General features: G+C 42.7%; 1 protein-coding gene across 2 annotated transcripts; it reads left to right on the top strand.

Moving 5' to 3' along the window:
- Positions 1-220: 220 nt before the first annotated feature.
- On the top strand, positions 221-19,569 carry FBXO40 (F-box protein 40). 2 transcript variants are annotated; one of them, XM_073894207.1, is made up of 6 exons: positions 221-505; positions 617-731; positions 1,338-1,454; positions 12,183-12,215; positions 13,085-14,995; positions 17,430-19,569. In XM_073894207.1, exons 4-6 carry the CDS (start codon positions 12,213-12,215, stop codon positions 17,643-17,645), a joined length of 2,130 nt encoding a protein of 709 aa, XP_073750308.1. In that variant the 5' UTR covers positions 221-505; positions 617-731; positions 1,338-1,454; positions 12,183-12,212; the 3' UTR covers positions 17,646-19,569. The 2 variants fall into 2 exon arrangements, with proteins under 2 accessions (XP_073750308.1, XP_073750300.1); XM_073894199.1 differs by lacking the exon at positions 1,338-1,454.
- Positions 19,570-21,383: the final 1,814 nt, after the last annotated feature.

The following is a 21,383-nucleotide window of genomic DNA, read 5'->3' on the forward strand; positions in this document are numbered from 1 at the left end:
TAAAAAAAGGCAGTTGGACTAAGTGAAAGCTGAGGCTCCTAACCGCCTCTAATTTTCTCACACTGGACTCACTCTGCGCCTGATTTCTGATTTACAAACCCTCCCTTTCTCTGCCACGGGGGGAAGCAGAGGGCCAGGAGAGGACAGCCACTTACTTGTCATGACAAGAAATAGAAACAGAAACAGGACTGCATGTCGCTTGCACAAGTTGCTGCTTCAGCCAGTGATGGGTTTAGGTGAAAAGCATGGTTATAATTAGAGCAGCCTCCTGGCCTGAAGGCTCCACCAGCCACAGCGAGCACAGCTGGATCTGCTTACTGCACACACAAGAGTCTGAGAGGCCACTCTGGCCTTGAAAATGATCCTTCTTAAATGGATTTTCCCCCTTCCTCAAGGGAAAGAAACTCTATTGATGTAAAAGCTCACTTCCCTTCCGGCTTCCCCTGCTAAACGCTACTCCAGTGGAGACCCAAGTGTTGATAAATACGGGGGAAAGAAAAAAATCGTAAGCTGAGCCTGGTCACATTGCCCCTTGTGATATAGTTTTATTTTTAACTTCGAAACACTTGAACTATTTCTGTTGAAGTTTTCTCTGCTTCCCCTGCCTCCTCAACAGAACTCTGTCCTCTGCGGCAGCTGACTGAGGCACCCCCAGCCGCTTCCTGCGATCGGCTTGCTCACAGTCAAGGGACACAGGTGCAGCAGATGCTGACTCAGCCCGTGCCATTAAGGTAAGCTTTTCAAACGTGAGCAGGTGCGCCAAGGAGACATTTGGAGTGGTGAACGTGGAGACAGAGGCTGAGCTGCACGTCACCTTTTTGCTCTGAGCAAGAAGATGGTTAAGCAAATTAGTTACCTGTGGTGGAGAAAGCGGTTGGCTCTGAGAATGAGACCCAACCATATGTAAACTCTTGTTTTAAATCTAAAATCTTGGAGCAGGAAGAAATCCCCTGCTTTCGGGCAGCCTACATTCTTTCCTTTACAACCAACAAAAGGGGCTATGTAGGATCTCTGAAGTTACCCAGTGGTGGTGGGGGCTTAGGGGAGGGTAGAGGAGGTGGTGAGGAAATAGATGGAAGGGCTAGAACCCAGGATTTCTACTTTTTAAAGTCCAAATGCTGTGATCTTTTCACCAGTCAACATTGGCTGTGTTAACTGCAAGTCATTCGTGCGTACGTTGACCATTTTGTGTACCTTAAATTCCATCCCCTGTGTCACACTACTGGTTAACGGAGCACAGTTTTATTCACTGCGTGTACTATTCAAACGCTGTCTGTAGAGCCTAAGACCTGTTTTTCTCTAGCAATATTCCCTAAATGTGGTTTTCTCCTCCTTAGGGAGGAGGCTGGCTTTTGCATGCAAACCAAAAAATTGTTACAAACTTGAAGCTTGTATGTCCAGAGGGACAAAAGGAAAATGATTAATGATACTTGAGGCATGGGAAGCTTTAAAATGTAGGTTATTTCTGGGCACCTGGGTGGCTCAGTTGGTTAAGCGACTGCCTTCGGCTCAGGTCATGATCCTGGAGTCCCGGGATCGAGTCCCACATCTCAGCGGGGAGTCTGCTTCTCCCTCTGACCCTCTTCCCTCTCGTGCTCTCTATCTCTCATTCTCTCTCTCTCAAATAAATAAATAAAAATCTTAAAAAAATAAAATGTAGGTTATTTCTAGTTTTTGAAATAACTGCATAGTGTTGCATGCACAAATAAATTGTGGGGAAAGTGTTTATTTTTTTGTTTCTCTCTGGGCCTCGCTTTAGTGTTCATAGTTCAGCTAAGGACCATCCTAGCAAGTGGCCTATGCAGCAAAAGGGATTCTGTACACTCTGAACTTTGCGGTCTACAGGCTAAAGGCACCAATGCCAAGTCAAAGGAGACCTACCCAGATACCCTAACACTGGGATTCCTTCCTTCCTGCTCTGTAACCTCCAGACGCATCCCGTAACTGTGTTGATGTCTAGGTGACACGTATGCTGGTTTGCTAGGCACAGGGCATTGTGTATCACTGCCTCACTTCATTTAATTTTGTCAGGGTTTCCATGGCACACGGTCTTCAAGGTGTATGCTGGGATGCTGTCCTAGCGAGACTGGGGCATGTTGATTTAGGAGAGCTAAGCAGACAGGCTGACTCACAGCTACCCCTAGATAATCTGTCTAATGAGCACTTTCGTGGCCAATACAAAGGAGTAATTTAAAATACTGATACTAATATCAGAAGCACCAGATATGAGAATTAACTAGGATATAATGAAAATGCTGGAATCATAGCCCAGAAGCCCAGGATTATGGACCCAGATGTGGGAATTATCGTCAGCCAACTAACCGGTTGTGTTAAAATCTCCAGGCAAAGGGATTATTTTAGTATTTCACTTTATACATCTTCTTTCCTTAGAATTAAATATTGCCATAACAGGGGAACAATTTAACAATATATAATTAAAGTAACTAATTAATTGGCTGGGTAACAGATTAAGAGTTAAAGAATATCTCTGATCTTTAACTTTTGACCTTGTCACTTCCACTGAAGTTAAAGCTCAGGAATAAATAATTATCATCCAGGCCAGCCACATGAGGAGGCAAAATAGTTAGTTGCTGACATCATGTGAGGGGTGCTGAAAGGGCCCCTTGCCTAAAAATATCTCCCTGACATCAACCCTGTTTGCCTACTAATTTTAAAATTATAGTAAAGAATGTTAAAGCTATTATCTGTTAATCCCATTCTCTTTTGCTTGTGTCAGGGATTTAAATATACCTGCTATAGGCCTTCTCATGACCTTGTTGGCTGGTGACACTCAGGCTCCACCTCTTCATTCTTCCAGACTCTGTCCTGTTTTGCCCTCGGTACCATCTAAGCTGCCCACATGCCCTCGGCCACCACTGCTTCACAGGTAGCTCTGTGTGGCATTTGGTTTCCAAGGGAATTCTCACTATTATATCAAGGTGAGAAGCAAGGGCAAGACACTTTACTTCTCTGGGCCTTAGTCTCTCTTGCAGGAAATGAAGAGGTTAAACTAGACACCTTCATTTCAAAGGGAGGTCCTTGGACCATCAGCATTGTCTGGAGCATGTTATACATGGGAAGACTCTCGGGCCTCGCCCCAGTCCTACCAGATCAGAATCTGCATTTTAAGAAGATTGCCCAGGTGATTCCTATACACAATGAAGATTCAGGAGCTCCAGAGCAGAGGATTTATGGTTCTGTGCCTGATCCAGGTTTCTGATTTATGACTGTAAGGATTTAGAACAAGTACTGCAACCTCCTAAAAACAATTCTGGCAGCTGAGTGTCTATTATAACTTGAGCCCAAAGAAGTCTTTTCCATTCAGTTAAGGCTACATTCACTAATAACATTGAAAACATTTCTCCTTCTTCCTTAAAAAAAAAAAAAAAAAAAAAAAAAAAAAAAAAAAAGCCCCAGGGAGGCACCAGGGTGGCTCAGTTGGTTAAGCTTCAGACTCTTGATTTCTACTCAGGTCATGATCTCAGGGTCGTGGGATTGAGCCCCACATCGGGGTCAGGCTTGTGCTGAGCATGGAGCCTGCGCAGTATTGTCTCTCTCTCTCTGCCCACCCAACCATATTCACATGCATGTGCACTCTCTCTCTCTAAAAAGAAAAAAAAAGCCCCAAATTAGCATACATTTGACATCATTACACTTTCCTCCTAAATTTGTTTCAAACTGCTCTCACAGCTCTTTCAAAATGCTGCTTTCTTTAGGGTCCTGTTCCGTTTTCTTCATTGCAGTCCTATTGAATAAGCATTGAGTGCCAGGAGCACATTAGCTGTACTCACTCTCAGTCTCTCGGAAACTATGTCATACACTCCTTGGGGAACATTTTTGTTCTCCCTTGATATTCCAGTCAGAGCTCTTTTCCCACCTGAACACACCTTCCTGGCCACATAGATTCTGCTTCATTGATGGCCTTCATCTCTGAGCACACCATCCCAACAACCTCCCTTAAGGGGAACTGACCCTGCAGCCCATTGCAAGAGAGAAGCCAATTTCAACTGACACCTTCTTTTTTCCCTTAATGAACAGAACAATGTATGTAGGTAAACAATAAAAATGACAAACCTGCACCCAGGAAACAAAGATGCCTCAGTCTGCCTTTGTGGCATCTGAAAGGTCCTCCAGCCTGGATGCAGTACTGTTTGAATTCCTAAGAGCTGAAGTAATGAATGTGGTGAATACAAGGTGCCATAGTGGGGCGATTTCAGAGGGACTCACATTCTTAAAGGAGTAAGGTAAGACTTTTTTCTTAAATGGAGTTTGAAGATTATTAAGCTGACAGTGGAATATAAGATACCTTGGAGTGAGGGAGAACCGAACATGGAAAGGCCAGCCAAAATTTGCACGAGTGATGGGAAGACAAAAAGACCTAGACTTGGAGGTGACCATGAGGATGGCCTTCCTCATAGGGGAGAGATGAACAACTGAGTGACGCTTTCCCAGCTTTATCTCATTTGTCATAATCCCATGGGCTATTATGAACTGTACTTTATAGGTGAACAAATTAGCTTTAGGGAGACTAACTTGTCAAAAATTACTAGCTAATACATGAGAGTGTTCATTAATTTACTTTATACTGGAGGGGGGGTGTCAGATAAGGCCTCTTGTGGAGGTAATATATAAGCTGAAATCTAAAGAGCAAGAAGGAGCCCATAACACAAATAAAGAGCAAGGGGAGAATTTTGGTAGAAAGAACAAACACAAAGGCCCTACACAGGAATAAGTGACAATGCTAGAGCTGAGTGCTCAAAGGAAAGGTGAGATAAAGGAGGCCAGCAGTGGTCCACACATGAGGGGACACTCATGCAGGGCCTTGTGGACCAAGACAAGGTATCAGAGTTGATTCCTTGTGATGGGAATCCACTGGAGAGTCTAGGTGGGAATAGTGACCTAGTGTTAAAAGTTGTTGAAATCTTTCTTAAACTCCACATATGAGTGAGACCATATGGTATTTGTCTTTCTCTGACTGACTTATTTCACTTAGCATAATATGCTCTAGCTCCATCCACATTGTTGCAAAAGGCACGATTTTGCTTTTTGATGGCTGAGTAATATTCCATTGTGTGTATGTATGTATGTATGTATGTACGTATATATGTATATATATATATGTATTGTACAATAGACATTGTAAATGTGTGTATATATATATATATATATATATTTTTTTTTTTTACCACATCTTCTTTATCCAGTCATCAGTTGATGGACATTTGGGCTCTAAAGGAAAAAAAAAGGAGAGAGGGAAACAAGCCATAAGAGACTTTTTTTTTTATATTTTTTTAAAGATTTTTTATTTATTTATTGAGAGAGAAAGAATGGTAGAGAGAGAGAGCATGAGAGGGAAGAAGGTCAGAGGGAGAGGCAGACTCCCTGCTGAGCAGGGAGCCCGATGTGGGACTCGATCCTGGGACTCCAGGATCATGACCCGAGCCGAAGGCAGTCGCTTAACCAACTGAGCGACCCAGGCACCCGCCATAAGACACTCTTAATGATAGAGAACAAACCAAGGGTTGATGGAGGGAGGTGGGTGGGGGATGGACTAAATGGGTGATGGGGATTAAAGAGGGCACCTGTTGTGATGAGCACTGGATGTTATGTGTAAATGATGAATCACTGAATTCTACTCCAGAAACCAATATTGCACTGTATGTTAACTAAAAATTTTTTTTAAAAAAGTTGTTGAAATCACTCTTTCTGCTGGTGAATATAGTACAGAGCACCAGATGGGAGGGGTGAGACTGATTATAGTCTTTTGCACCAGACTGGATAAGCAATGATGGTGCTGGGACACAGGCAGTGGTGGTGGAGTTGGAAAGAAATGGACAGGAGTGCCCAGTGCCCTTTTGGGTCTTCCCCCAAGGCCTTCCCACCTAACTGGCCTTCCTACCTAACTTGTAGGAAGGAAGACCCTTCCTGTGTAGGACCTTATGCTAGTTCCTTTGTGATTGGGAGCATGAAATCAACCAGCTTCTAGCTCAGTGGTTCTTAAACTTGAGTTTACAACAGCATCAGTTGGATGTAGTTGTTCTGATTCAGTAGGTCTGATTTGGTAGGGTCCAGTAATTTATATTTCTAACCAGTTTCTAGGTAATACTGACACTGTGGGTCAGGGTACCACACTTTAAGGGCCATTGTTCTAGCTGACTCACCTTTCTTATTACCTTACTCCTTTCTGGGTGGTCCACACAGCACCACAACCTGTATCAAATGTTTCTCCCTTGCCAGGTTCTAAAGTATCCCCTATTTCTGTAAAGAAATATCCATCCCTTAAACTCATGTACCTGGTCCTTCCATCTACTCATATTCCACTTAAACTCCATCCAGTACAACCAGTAAAATCTAGTTCTGTGTAGATTTTTAAAACTATTTAAGTTTGAATTTTATTATTTTGACTGCTCTCTCCTCTATCCAGGGGAACTTTAAAACATATTTTGGGGAGAGTGTTTCAGAGAGTGTTTTGACCATAGACTTTACTGAAGTTCATTTTTAAGAGGAGGGAATGTATTGCCTTTTCAGACAGGAAATAAGAATTTAAAGGTGAACATAGGAGCATAGAAACTAAAGGAGGAAATGGCACCTGGATAAAAATATGTTGTTTCAGGCATAGAATTTTGTCAACTTTTTCCACAGTGAAGAGTTTCTATAATGCACGTGCTTTAATTTAGTAGGTTTTTCAGTTTAAATCTTAAAATCTGTATTATATTAGAGATTTTAACCCTAAAAACTTTACTTTCATATGTGTACTACCTCCAATGCGAAGCCATGGGACCTGGATACTTTTCGTATTTCCTCTATTCAGATGGGGCACAGTATGGGATGTGGCCCAGAGGAGAACAAAAAAAATCATCATGGGGATGAAGGTGCTTTCTATGAACTTCCTATGAATGAAGATCATCCAGATCCTCTACAATCTGGAAAGATTTTAGGTGTATACACCTTTCTGTGCCCAACTGGAGGAAGAGAGGCTCTGCCCTGATAGGCTCTAGTCATGGGCTTGCTTTCTTCCCAAATCATGGGGATAGACTACATGTCTTTGTGGGTCTCTGAGAGATGCAGCATGATATAGCCAAGAGTACAGAGTTTGAAACCAGATAAACTTAGGCTTCTTTGTGTTCCACTGGAGGGGTGTAGGCATCTTTGTGTTCCAATGGAAAGGGTAAAACCCACGTCTCATGGCCATTGTGAGGATTAGATGAGATGTTATGTAAAGAACATGGTAGGCACTAAAATCTTACTACTCTTTCCCCCTGACATCCAAAATGTAGAAAAATCACTCAATCTAGGAAAGTCAGACAAACACTGTGGAGGATAAGGATCCAGTCACTGCACTAGAATGGAGATTAGGAGAACAAGGCATCTTATGTCACAAGATAACCAATGAGATATATATATATACATATAATTTGATCATCTTGGGGCAAGACCAACTGGCTACAACCTAAGATGATCAATCAAGTATCTAAGTTTGTGTGGGAATAAGAGGTTTCCTGGGATCTAGAACTTTCAGAACTAAAACCAAGAGTCTCAGGCAAACCAGGGCAATGGTCACGTTGCTTACCCAGCAATAACTAGACAATCAAGAATTTTGGATCGTCCTTTATCTCAGTGGGAATTTTCCCCTACATATACAACAAAAGGTTCAGCTATGGGTTTTTTATGCCCTTAGGTTATGTTTATCTTTATCCCCGCCTCGACTGTCAAATTTCTCCAAAGAGTGGTCTCCACTTACTGTGTCTTCCTGCTCAGCCCATGTCCTCTCTCAAAGTCACTTATTTGGTGTATCTCCAGAGCCTGGCAGAAGATCTTTAAATAGCATAATTAAAAACAAAACAAACAAAAGAAACAGCATCTTTGTTGCCTGTGTGCATTGTTTTTCTTTTCTCTTAAAGGGATAGCTTCAAATAGCGTCAAAGACATGGAGAGCAACAGGGCTCCCCCACAAATGTTTCCAGCTTCAATAGCACTGTTCACAAGAACCATTCTTTGTAGAATGATTTGTTGTAGAATGATTAATTGTAGAATTAATTCTTTGTAATGCTGAAGGATAGGAAATGATTAGGCTTAGAGTTCATCACCGCTGTCCCTCCAGCCAGACATATCCCTGCAGCTGGGGCAGAGTTCTCACTACACACATGTAGAGCACACAGAACTAGCTAGACCTGCTTTTCCCTTCCCAGAAACTAGTCTCAACTTTGTGACAGAGCCAGGCTGGCAAATAAGAAGTTGAACATTCCTGCTGCTGGTAGCTTCTTTCCTGTAGCTGTATTCCATTTGGGATTTGCCTCTTCTTTCCCACCTAAAAACCAGTAGGGGACTCTGAATCATCCAGACTCCATCTTTATTCATGAGTGTCTTTTATGCATAGAAAGCAGATGAGCACACTCTCCCAGCCAGGGCACAGGCCCTGCTAATATTGGAATGTGTGTTTAATGGCTTCCCTCTCCCCTCTAAGCAAATACCACATTTTGAATGGCAAGGGTCCCATTGCACAACTGAAATGCCACATTTGCTCTGGCAAGAGCTCTTTGGGGACCTGCCATGAGCAGTGGCATTGTTAGCATTGTTCTTCATCTTGAGGCAACATTCCAGGCTATTGCTCACACTTTCCCTCATGTCAGGCCACATGGTTCTGACTCTTCCCTCTCTGGCCTCTCCTTCGGCTTTACTTCTCCTTACTGTCTCAAAAGGGGTCCTACTCAGCCAGGTACTTCATGGCTTAGATGCCCATTCTGTGTTCTTCTTTCCCCAGTCATGGCTTCCTCCCTCACTTTTAAATGAATAATTCTCAAATCTGCATCTTTCCATTCTGTCCTCATCTTACCGTCCACATGGTCTGTCATCACCTTAAGCAACTTGTATTAAACTTGTGGGGCTCATCTTTCCCCCCCAAAAAACAATTCCCTCTGCAGACTTCTGTTTTTCTCAGAATTACATGCAATATTCTCTCTTCCTAGTTCAAAATCTTGGCATCAAAATTGACTCTTTCTTCCCCATCTCCAGCCAGAAACAAAAATGCTGGGATTCCCTTGTGATGCCCGTCCTCTGCCTCATCTTGCCTAACTCCACCACCGTCAGTCCTACCCCTGCAGCTTCATCGCACTGTCCATGAAGTAGTTTCTTGCTCCAAGTCCTTCCCTGCCATCCTGCCACTGCCGGTTAACGCCCCAGTCACAGTGTTAAACGGTCCCTTACTGAGCACCAAATAATTCCAGCTGCGTTAGCCTCTCATTTACGAATTTTCACAGGAAGTCTTCAGTGGACTCCCCCGCCCAGGAGTGGTCAATCTAGAATATAGCAGAAGCCTAACTGAATGTTCAGTTGTATGTTAGAAGGTCCACTAGCTGGACTCTTGCATCCAAAAGATGTCCTCTTGCCCGATCCTATTCTGCTCCATCTCAGTCCTGCCCTCACAGCCCTTTCCTCTGCTCAATTCCCTCTCTGGCTTTAACACCTTCATTTATCTTCTCCTGGGCCCTGAATCTGCTTGATGGTCTCACTTGCAACTTCTCGCCTGCCTCTTGATTCAGGCTTTTAGGGATATAGGACTCTTTGCCACAATCCCTCTTTCACACTCAGTCGTCCCAGTGCATAAGAATCAGATGGGTAAGGTGTTAAGGATGTGAATTCCAGACACACCTCTCACTTAAGTCAGAGGCACAGCCCGCATAGCAGTGCTGTCCAATAGAACTTTCTTTGCAGCTGGAAATGCTCCGTGCTGTGTTGTCCAATAGAGTAGCTACTAATCATATGTGGCACCTGAAACTCGAAATGTAGCTAGTATGACTGAAGAACTGAATTATTAATTTTATTCCATTTTGATTAAATTCAAATAGCCACATGTGGCTGGTGGCTGCCATTTTTATAGTGCAGATTTATAGATTTAACAAGCATCACAGCTGATTCTACTGAGCAAAGGTGTTTAAGAACTACTTAAACAAGCAGTCCAGGTGATGCTTATGCTCCCTTACTGGCACACTGCAGGTAATCAACAAATGTTTGTCGAAGGAATGGATGAACAAACGAAAATATGAACAAGTCAGAATATAATTTCCTTGAGACTTAAGGCTGTCTCTTCTGAGGAAAAAAAAAAAAGTTGAGGGGACTTATCCAAATTGAAAGAGTTTAAAAAGACTTACCACCCAAACATAATAAACTGACCTTAAAGGGATGCTGGCTCAAAAGTTTAAATTAAAAAAAAAAAGTATAGAGATATTTTTTGGCATTTTTGGGACAATTGAATAAATTTGAACACAGACAGCAGATTACACAATATTAGAAAATATTTTTTAGTTTTTCTTAGGTGAGATAATGTTATTGCAGTTACAAAGGAAAATGTCCTTAGTCTTAGGAAATACATGCTGAAGTACTTAGGGATGAGGTGTCATGATAACAGCAATTTATTTTCAAGTGTTTTGGCAAAAAGTGTGTGTGTGTGTGTGTGTGTGTGTGTGTGTGTGTGTGTGTGTGTGGAGAGAGGGAGAGAGAGAAAGCAAAAGTGGCAAAATGTTAACTTTTGGATCTAGGTAGAGTACACGGGTGTTCATTGTATACGTTCTTTCACCTTTCTTATGTGTTTGAAATTTTTTTAAAAGATTTTATTTATTAATTTATTTGAGAGAAAGAGAGAGGAACAGCATGAGAGGGGAGAGGGTCAGAGGGAGAAGCAGCCTCCCCGCTGAGCCGGGAGCCCGATGTGGGGCTTGATCCCAGGACCCTGGGATCATGACTTGAGCCGAAGGCAGACGCTTAACCAACTGGGCCACCCAGGTGCCCCTGTATTTGAAATTTTTTAAAAAGTTGAAGGAAAATTCACTCACAATGAACAAACAAATCCTAAAGTAAAATAAAATAAAATTACAAAATACTGCATTTTCTGACTTTTGGGTGCTAACTCCACCCCACCTACCCACCCCAACCCCACTCCATCCCAGACCAACACAGTGCCAACATTATGCTACAAATTCTCTAGACCAGGTGCAGCAAACTGGCAAGCTATAGATCCTATGTAACTTGCATACATGTTTTTCCTTGGCCCAAATAGAGAGGTTTTTTAGAAAAATTAAATGAGTTGCCAACTTCAAAATTCCAAGGATTTTTACCTTGATATGTTATGTAACAAAATTTTTGCAATATAATTAAATATAAATATATATATAAATATAAAACACTTATTTTATAATAGCAAACATGCTTTCATCAAGTCTACGAGACAAGTACCATTCTAAGAGTTTCAGGTATTTAAATCATTTACTCCCCACAACAGCAGGTTAGTACAATAGTACCTATTGTACTATTCTTATTCTGTTATTAGGTACTATTATTATTCTCCCTTTACAGATGAGGAAAATGATGAATAAGGACATTAAGTAACTTTTCCAAAGTTTCACAACTACTGACTCCTAGTGCTGGGTTAAATCTTATATAGTCTGCCTCCTAATCACTACACCATCCCACCACTTGCAAAAATCTGTATTCCCAGTTTCTCTGGAAAAATCAGATGATCTGGCAACAAATTCCCACATGGGACCAACTGACCAGAGCCAAGGAGCTAGATTCTCCTGAGGCGGGGCATCTTCTCTTCTACATGCTAGAGTCCCCACTTGGCCCACCTCTGGGCCCTTGAGGTCTGACCCCTGCTGTAGCCATGGCACAGGTGCATTCACCATGGTGAAGGACAGTTGGTAGATATATCACAGACATTTGTACACTGCCCCAGACCAACCTGGATATCAGGTTGTGGGCATGAAGCTCTAGTGGGAGAGAAAGCTAGAAGGTTAACTTGGGCCAGAAGAGCATGTGGCAGTGATGGGATGTATGGATGGGTGGAATGTCAGGATAATTGTTGGTAGACAATGGAGAAAAGTTACAAGAAGCAGAAGATATACATCCCATGGCTGGTAAGATGCCCATCAGAGGACAGTGTGGGTCAGTGAGAAGAGTGTGGGCCAACATGGCCCACGATTCCTTCGCTTAGCAGCTCTATCACCTTGGACAAGTTATTTAACTTCTCCAGCTTCCATTTTCTGGACTATAAAATGGGCAATGCCATTTATCTCCAGGGTGGTGAAAGGATTTAAATAAGAGTATGCAAAGTCTCTTTGACTCCTGTTCATATACATAACCAAAATGCTTTTCTTACTAATCATTTATATTTTCATGTTCTCTCCTAGATTTACAAAGCAAGAAGAAATTAGGAAGCTATGGTAAGTACGAGGTGCTTATTGGATCTTCATCGTTCAGGGGTCCAGATCTGGCTGGCTTCATTTAACCTGTAGCCCAACAGCTGGCAGATTTGCCCTTATGGTTTGATGATATTTATTGACTTTAGGCCAAACCAGAGATGTTAGAGCAGAACTTAGAAGAAATTGACATGGAGTAGGGGAAAAGCAGAGAGCTGAGAAAGATTTGTGAGCAGAGATTTTTAGTTAAACTTTGAAAATGAAAAACCCAAACATCCAGCAATACACTAAACGGCTGATAATTCCTTCCTTCAGCAAACTGAGTATCTATGAGGGTCCAGGTGCTGGGTCACAGATGTGAACAAAATTAGACATGGCCCCTGTCTTTCCAGCACTGGGGAGATGGCTGGTTAAATGAATGACAGCACACTCACTCTGGAATGTTCACTACCATTAAGAAGACAGTTTGCAAAGAATCATTAATAAAACAGTATGGTCTCATTTTATAATAGAGACTTACAAAGCAGGATGCAGAACTGTATCCATAGTATTAATGGGATCATATAAATCACCCATAATCCACAACTCAAAACAATTATCAACAGTGTAGTCCATTACAGTCAGCTTTTTTCTTTTTCTATTCTAAACACATCTACTATATACATAGAATAAACTATTGGAAAATGAAGAAAAGAGTGTTGGTAGTTGTTATTCGTGGGTTGTGGGATTATGAGTGATTTTGCTTTCTTCTCTATGATTTTCTAGATTGTCCAGGGTTCCCATAATAAGCATGTATAAACAGGAAATGAGTCAATTAAAACACAGTCACAGACATGCATAGAACTTCTCTTCCCCATTTGTTTTCTCTTTCTCCTTGCCATTGATGTCTCTAGGGCAGGGCACGCAGGCCTCTACCTGGGCAGCACAGGCATTGTGAGAAATGCTTTAACCGTCACTGCCACATTCCTGTGGAGCCTGATGTTTCCTGTCTGGTGATAAACTGCCACCTGTCCTGTGGTGCCATCTTCCACATGTGCAAAGAGGCAGAGCATGAGCTCCTTTGCCCTCTAGAAGAGGTTCCATGCCTCAACTCCGAATATGGCTGCCCCCTTTCCATGTCCCGCCACAAGCTGGCCAAGCACTTGCAAGTGTGCCCTGCCAGTGTGGTCTGCTGCTCCATGGAGTGGAATCGCTGGCCAAATGTGGACTCTGAAACAACCCTTCATGAGAACATCATGAAAGAGACCCCCAGTGAGGAGTGTTTGGATACAGCTCTGGCCCTCCAGGACCAGAAGGTCCTTTTCAGATCTTTGAAAATGGTAGAACTTTTCCCAGAAACTAGAGAGCCCACTGAGGGGGAACCTACTGTGAATGGTGAAGCCAGCTGGGAGGAAATGGGAGGAGCAGTGGGTGGGGCAGAAGCCAGTTTGGTACCACATGGATCTCTATCAGCAACTAATGGAGAGATGGCAGAACTGAGTCAAGAAGAACGAGAGGTGTTGGCCAAAACCAAAAAAGGGATGGACCTAACCAAGTTTGACAAGTGGGAAAACATATTCAGCAAAGAGCATGCAGCCTCTGCTTTAACAAGCTCATCGGTAGGCTGTGAGAGCAAGAGTGAAAACAGCCCAGGGAAAGAACAGATTTCTAGCAACAATAATGTGGTAGGAGAGGATGCTCTCAAAGAGAAAGAACCGCAGGAAAACCAGAAGCAGCAGGACTTTCATGGAGCCCTGGAAACGACAGGGCTCGCCCCTTGGCAGGATGGTGTTCTGGAAAGACTGAAAACAGCTGTGGATGCAAAAGACTATAATATGTATCTGGTGCACAACGGGAGGATGCTTATTCACTTTGGTCAGATGCCTGCTTGCACACCTAAGGAGAGAGACTTTGTTTATGGCAACCTTGAGGCTCAGGAAGTGAAGACTGTTTATACCTTCAAGGTTCCTGTGAGCTACTGTGGGAAGCGGGCTCGTGTTGGAGATGCCATGTTGAGTTGTAAACCAAGTGAACACAAGGCAGTAGACACTTCAGATTTAGGGATTACAGTGGAGGACCTACCCAAATCAGATCTCATCAAGACCACACTCTTGTGTGCTTTAGAAAGAGAACTTAAAGGTCATGTCATCTCTGAATCCAGGAGCATTGATGGGCTGTTCATGGATTTTGCTACACAGACATACAATTTTGAGCCAGAACAGTTTTCCTCTGGGACAGTGCTGGCTGACCTCCTAACCACTGCCAACCCAGGGGGGCTCCATGTGGAACTCCACAGTGAGTGTGTGACTAGGAGACACAACAAGAGCAGCTCTGCCTTCACTTTCACTTGCAACAAATTCTTCAGGAGGGATGAATTCCCCCTACATTTCAAGAATGTCCACACAGACATTCAGTCATGTCTCAATGGCTGGTTCCAGCATCGATGCCCTCTCGCCTACTTGGGATGTACATTTATTCAAAACCATTTCCGTCCCCCAGGGCAAAAGGCAAAAGTGATCTATAGTCAGGAGCTCAAGACCTTTGCCATCAGGCCAGAGGTTGCTTCAGAGCTGAGTGAGACAAAGAAGAACCATCTCTCAGGCCATGGAGGGAAAAGCCAGAATTGTCTAACCAGCCTGCCGCTGGAGGTTTTGCAATACATTGCTGGGTTCTTGGACAGCGTCAGTCTGTCCCAGCTTTCCCAGGTGTCTGTGCTGATGAGAAATATCTGTGCTACTTTGTTACAAGAGAGAGGGATGGTCCTCCTGCAGTGGAAGAAGAAGAGGTATTCTCACGGAGGCACCTCCTGGAGAGTCCACAGAGAGGCAAGTAAACCCTAATTCATTTATTCATTCATTCAACAACTATTTAGTAAGAGCTTTCTGTGTGCCAAGCACTGTACTAGGCACTGGCATTGTACTAGGTTCCTGGGAAGACGACATAATCCCTGAACTAAAGGTCATTCTAGTAGGGAAGAAAGACCTATTGACATATAAATGACAATACAGATGGTAGTACCTGTTTATCTCATTGTATGTGTCCTGGATATCTTCTGTTTGCTCACATGGTTCATTCTTCAACCTGTCCACTGTGATCAGTCCCCCAGGATGCTGATCTCTACAGACTGCCTCAATCAGCAACCTTACCCTCCAGCTTCCAGCTGGGCTAATCTAATGGGAGTGTGTCAGTGGGAAATTGGAAGGAGGAAGAATGAGTTGACAAATCTATTCTTCTGGCTTCCTCCCTGTATTCATTCTCCCCTCCACGACACTTAGCACTGGCCATGTCCCTCCACTGACGGTGACTGTATCAGGTGACTCTCTCCACACAATTACTCATTCTTGGTTCCAATGACCTCCTTTCTTCTTCCCTTTCAGGCCCAGGGTATTAACACTCTAGATTGTTACTAGCCCGGGTACTGCATTATATCTTGTGGCTTTCCTACACCCTGCTCACACATTTGCATATCGTTATTTTTTTTTCATTCTCTTCAAATTACCCAGTTTAAGTGTGCCATCTGTTTCCTGCCTGCAGTCTGATACAGTACGCCAACAAATTCTCCTCGGTCCCATATCAACTAATATAAAAAACAACAAAACAGTTTTTGCCTTTGTTAAAGACATTTTGAAATTCTAAAATAATTTGGTCCACTGATCTCTCCTGGTTCAAATATCTATTTACTTTCTCAAAAAATTATGCTGTATAAACCAAAGAATCTTTCCCTTTGGAAAAATTTTATTCCTTTTTCCGAATCTTGCTGAACTGCATCATAACTTCTATTAGCTTATACCATACAAAAGTGAAACTCCTAATTCATCATTTATGAGATGCCCTTAGCATCCTTTTCCATGGTAAATATGTGGTAATATGAACCACAAATTGATGGTACCCATTTAGGTCAATAATTCCATAATCTCAGTGTTGAATTTCTTCCCAAAATGTGGGTGTGTGCAAACTGGCACTGGAGAGTTAGAGTTGTTTATCCATATTTTCACTGATTGATTGTGTCTAAAACATCTTAAATGTTTTCCGTTATTTATTCCCTGAGCAGTCTTCTCCAAAAAACAATTATGAGACTCTCCTTCATGTATCCAGGCCTGCATCCATGTGTTAAACACTGACTGCCACCCATCCACATGTTAGGGATAAACATGGATAAGACTGAGATCCTGCCCTTAGGAGTATGGTCTAGAACGTCTAATATCTTCCTCTATAAAATCAGATGCAAATAATCTACACATTAGAAATGCCATTATTTTTTGGCTCATGTTTTTTCCTAATTGATTGCTGACCACTCCAGAATATCATTTGAGACAAACTAATTTCCCTTTAGAAAGGAAAAAAGAGAATTTAGTTGGCGCTAAAGGATGCTTATATTAAAATGGCTTTTTTAAAGTAAAAACAGAAATAGTCCTAAGATCCCCAGAAACGCTTTTCTTATATTGGAACAATGATAAGAAACTGAAGGTAAAGTGTCAAGTTGAAAGTATGGTATTAGGTTATGCCTACCCTCATAGCCAGATTTTAAAACTAGTGACTTTGCCACCACAGCCTAGGTAGAAAGGCCAAAGGGGGTTTTTGTGCCAGACACTTAGATTTCTCCTGAGGTTTCTATTCCAGTGAGACTCTTCTTAGTTAGGATACTTTTAGTTTTAAGCAACAGAAAACCAATTTAACATGGCATAAATAATAAAGGGAACTTTCTTCCAAACGCAATGGCTCAGGCAAAGTTTGATCTAGCAGCTCAAAAATGCCCCCAAATGACCTTTTTACTTTCTATTTCTTACCTCTACTTCCTCTTTAGTGGCTCCATTCTAAGACAACAGCTCTCCCTTGGTGGTCCCTGGGGGCTGCCAGCAGCACCTAAGACTGAAGTTTCACAGTTCAAGTGCAGAGGGAAAAAGAGAATCTGCTTCTTGATATCTCAAGCAAAAGTCCTAGGGTAGAGTCTCATTGACACGAATTGTCCTGATGTGAACCATGTGTCTTTCTAGAATGGATCACTGTGGCTGGTGGGAGGGGGGGGTGTGTGGTAGGCATTCCCACCCAATTACATGGCTGGCTGGGAAGTTTATCAATTGGAAGGGTGAGCTAGGAATTGGATGCTGACGAAGGAGCTTACAAATGTCTGCAGCAGCCACTAAACACTCTCTGGAAGCTAAGAACGTGAAGAACAGAAAGGTAATATACTCTTCAAATAAAGCCAGCCCGAGGGTATTGCCCCAGTGTTAACTTTTGAACTTCCATGTTTCCTAACAGATCTGGCAATTCAGCAGCCTCTTCTCCAAAATCAAGAGCTGGGAGTTTAATGAAGTTGCCTCCATGTCTGAACACCTGAAGGCCTGTCCTTTCAATGTTATAGAGCATAAGACCGACCCAATTCTTTTGACCAGCATGTGTCAGCTCCAGGAGCCAGCCCAGGAGAGCTTAGTCACCACCTTTAGAGCCAGACCACGAGGAAGACACACCCGCTAAAGATTCAGATGCCACCATTCTTGGATTCACCCTCTGAGTTACTAAAAGTAGGACAGAGTGTGATTTTGAGGACTTTCTTCTGTAAACTGCATACATGCTTATCTAGGTGTATTGGAGCATGCACTGCCCTAAACCTGAGCAGTTGCACAAGGTCTAAGAATTTCCCAAGCCTTGGCTTGTACACTTGCTATAAGGGCCATACTGATAACTTATTTCCTTCCCCCACCTTTTTTTTTTTTCCTAAAACAAATCAGTCTGAGGAGAAAATAGATAACTTGAGGCCACTAGAAAGATGAGCCCAAGTCTTAGGAAACAAGAGAGCAGTGAAATTACATAACCAGCACAGGCCTGTGCTTTTGTGGAGAACATTTTAGTTGATAAGCATTTTTAAATATAGAGGGCAGGTAATGCAGGAGGGGGCACTGAGGTGTGTCCCAGGGCACCCAGGGTGAAGGGCACATGGTTTGACGGTTCTGGAGCTGGGGTTATCTTGATGGTTAAGTCCAGGTCTTCTTTTAGTCACTCCACCGCCTGTAAGTCCAGGAAGTCCAAGCACAGCACAGCCCAATAAAATGGAGACCTTAGCTGAGCACAGCAGCCTCAAGGGCATCACAGGCCAAAGAATGAGAGGCAGAAATGAGGTCGCAGAGTTTGTTGTGGAGAATCTTGGCAATATGTAGAAGGACAGCCTTGCAAAATGAGAAAGAGTCCAAAGGAGACATTGAATTAATGGAGAAAACTAGCACCAAAAGCCACAAGACTACTTTTAAACATGTCAAAAATGACCTAAGAGTCAAGTTTCTTTTCTTCTTAAAATTATATTCCAGGTGTGGATTAGGGATAGCATAGCACCAGCCTGAGCTAGCTGAGATGACCGCAAGACACTAACACCAACTTCAGCGTCATGCAAGAATGCATGCCCGGAGAGATCATACGTTTGGCAAAGTCCAGACAAAGCCCACTGCAGTTCCTGTGGCACCAGCCACCAGGTCCCAGACACCACTCGAGTACCCGGTGGGGGACCATGAGAAGGAACACTCCTGAACATAGTAGTTTCTTGTAATTGCTCCTACCTATTGTTGTTCATGACTCCAGTCTGTCAGAAATGGGTGATACGTTGGTCTTGGGTAACAAACAGTGAATACTCATGAAAACAAGAGTAAAATACATGATAGAAACTGCCATCCCCTTAAGCAGGGTTTCTCAGAACTACTGACATTTTGAACTGAATAATTTTTTGTTGTAAGGGACTGTCCTGTGTGTTATAGGATATTGGGCAACATCTTTGGCCTCTATTCAATAGATACCAATAGCACTCCCACTGCTGTAACAACCAAAAGTGTCTCCAGACATTGCCAAATATCCTCTGGGAGTGAAATCACTCTGGGTTGAGAACCACCCTAAACAATGTCATACCAGCGGCAGTAACTTAGGATAAGTTTTTAGTACAAAAAATCTTACATAATGATCTACAATGGTTATGATTTTATGTAGCTCTTCTTTATTTACTAGATAAGTTTTAGACAGATGTGATTTTAAGTTGGGAGCCAGATGGAGCTGATTGTTTGGTGTGGCTTTATGTCCTTAAGTCATGTGCAAAAAAATAAATCCTTTCAGCTCTCTCCAGATATAGCAGAAGCAGGGCATATTGAGCTATTTATCTTGTGTTTCTTTCCCTCTCGCCTGAATCAGTGCCATTTTCCCAGCAGTCCTCAAGCAAGTGAGAAAGAAGGGAAAAGGAAGACAGGTATTATAGGGAAGCAGAGAACAAAGAATTAAACAACAAAAAGAAAAAGAGTCTAGTCAATATGGATGCTTTTCGTTGCCTGGGTCTCCCTCAGAACATGGTCCAGAGCTGGTATAGATGAAGTAGAAGACACTTGTGAGAAGAGTCAAGGAGGTATTAGAGCAAGTCCCAGAGTAGAAACATGCTCATCTTTTCATTATCATGCACCACTTGATACTAGTTGGTAAAGTAACTCTATGTTTCTTAATCCTTTTTGCTTGGTTTGTATTTCACATTTGTATATAAGGTACCATTTTCTAAAAATACAACTAGAGTGTGAGCTATGATTTTGTTCAGTGAAGATGAGTAACTGGAAACAACTGAACACTGAAGCGGGAAAAAAGGAAAAGTTCTTCTTTTGAATCTAGTTCCCTCCTATCTGGAGAAAGAAAGCTCCTGATGTCCACTCAGGGTCTCTTCTCTTACTAGAAAAAGAGAGAAAGGGGAGCTATTGACCAAGGGAGATGAAAATCAGGGGGTGCTCTTAGGCAGATGAGAAATAGAGAGAGAGGAAGAGAGCAGAGGGTTTTCCTTCACAACCTGGGCAGCTCAGGGTTCAGGAGAGCAGCCAGGAGACTGCCCGTACCGCTCTGTGGGCTGCATACTTGCAGTTCATCTCTATTTTCCTAGTTGCTGCCTTTGGAGCAATATTGATCAACATCATCAAACACATTTTGTAAGATACCTAATTGAATATGTTGCAGGAAGCCAGGGTATTACAGGTGTCCACCAGTCTACACAAACAAGCACATTTTATGGTGAGAGGGCAGTTGGAGCAAAAAGGAAGCCTTTTAGAGAGACTGTGGATCAGACAGAAAATTGGATTCATGAGATGAGGCCGTGGTGAGTAGCACGAGCAGCAGAATTACCTGACAGAGGCAAGACAGCTAGACATGGCCTCAGATTAAGAAGCAGCCGAGCAGAGCGAAAAGGAATAGGAATAGGAGCTTGGCCAGGGAGGTGTCTATGAACAGACTCCTTAATGAGTATCACCACCAAGAAAGTCAATCCAGAGTAGAGATCAGCCAGATGTGGAGGGTGAAGTCTGTAGCACTGCAGCAGAAAGGAAGTTTTTGTCTTATAATGAAGGGAAAAGTGAAAAACAACGTGGGACTTAGAGATGTAACAGGAAAACCACTGTCAAAGTCTGATCTATGTGTGATAGCAAGTCAAATTGAAGTAAAGAACGAGATTGTGTATATCTCTGGTGACTTGCCTCTGGATGTTGGAAATTCCAATGTCTCCAGAAGCAGAAATAAAAGCTGTTTTGCACTCTGGAAGGCTAGCTGGATGAGTCTTGTAAGTTAGGTCTAAAGACAGATTTGTGATTCACCGGCACAGAGGTCATTGTGGAAACAAAGGAGTGTGTGTCTTAAAGAAAAACCAAGGAACCAGCCTGAGGGAGGCAGTGCTCATGTGAGGAGCTCACCAACTTTATGAAGTCCTAGAGCAATTATGGATATCAGTCACTAATCTTAGCTGCACCTTGATCCCACTGTTTTCTTCATCTTTGCCCCAAATCCCTTTTATTTTGATTTTGCCTAGGATCTCCTATCAGACCTTGCCGAACCCAATGGTCTGGGCTTCTCATTCTTTCTCATCCCCATAATTTGCTTGATGATTTGCTCTTTGCCCACCACTAATTATCCAAATGTAGTCACCTCTTTTCCTATCAGCCTTGGCCCTGGACCATAGAAAGAATGCTCACAAGTTTCCTCTATCTGCTCTACTTGGCCATCAGTTTCAGTCATCCAGCTACAAGGAAGCCTGAACTTTCTCTAGTAGAGGCCATTGTCTCTGACCCTAACACCTCTTAACACCTCATCGGAGCCTGTGGTCCTTTAGCTTTAGTCCTTTTTTATTGGCCAAATCTCCCTTTTCCTCCTTTCAATCCCCCAATTTGTGTTTCTTCCTCAAGAATCATGTCCTAAAAGAATGTACTCATTATTCCC

The sequence above is a fragment of the Callorhinus ursinus genome, unplaced genomic scaffold (assembly GCF_003265705.2).
Source record: "Callorhinus ursinus isolate GAN/ISIS: 27379988/994484 unplaced genomic scaffold, GSC_fseal_2.0 scaffold1, whole genome shotgun sequence".
NCBI lineage: Eukaryota > Metazoa > Chordata > Mammalia > Carnivora > Otariidae > Callorhinus > Callorhinus ursinus.

Coding starts and splice junctions, on each gene's coding strand:
- FBXO40 (XM_073894207.1), top strand. Junction 14,996..17,429: donor CCTGGAGAGTCCACAGAGAG/GCAAGTAAACCC, acceptor GTTTCCTAACAG/ATCTGGCAATTCAGCAGCCT.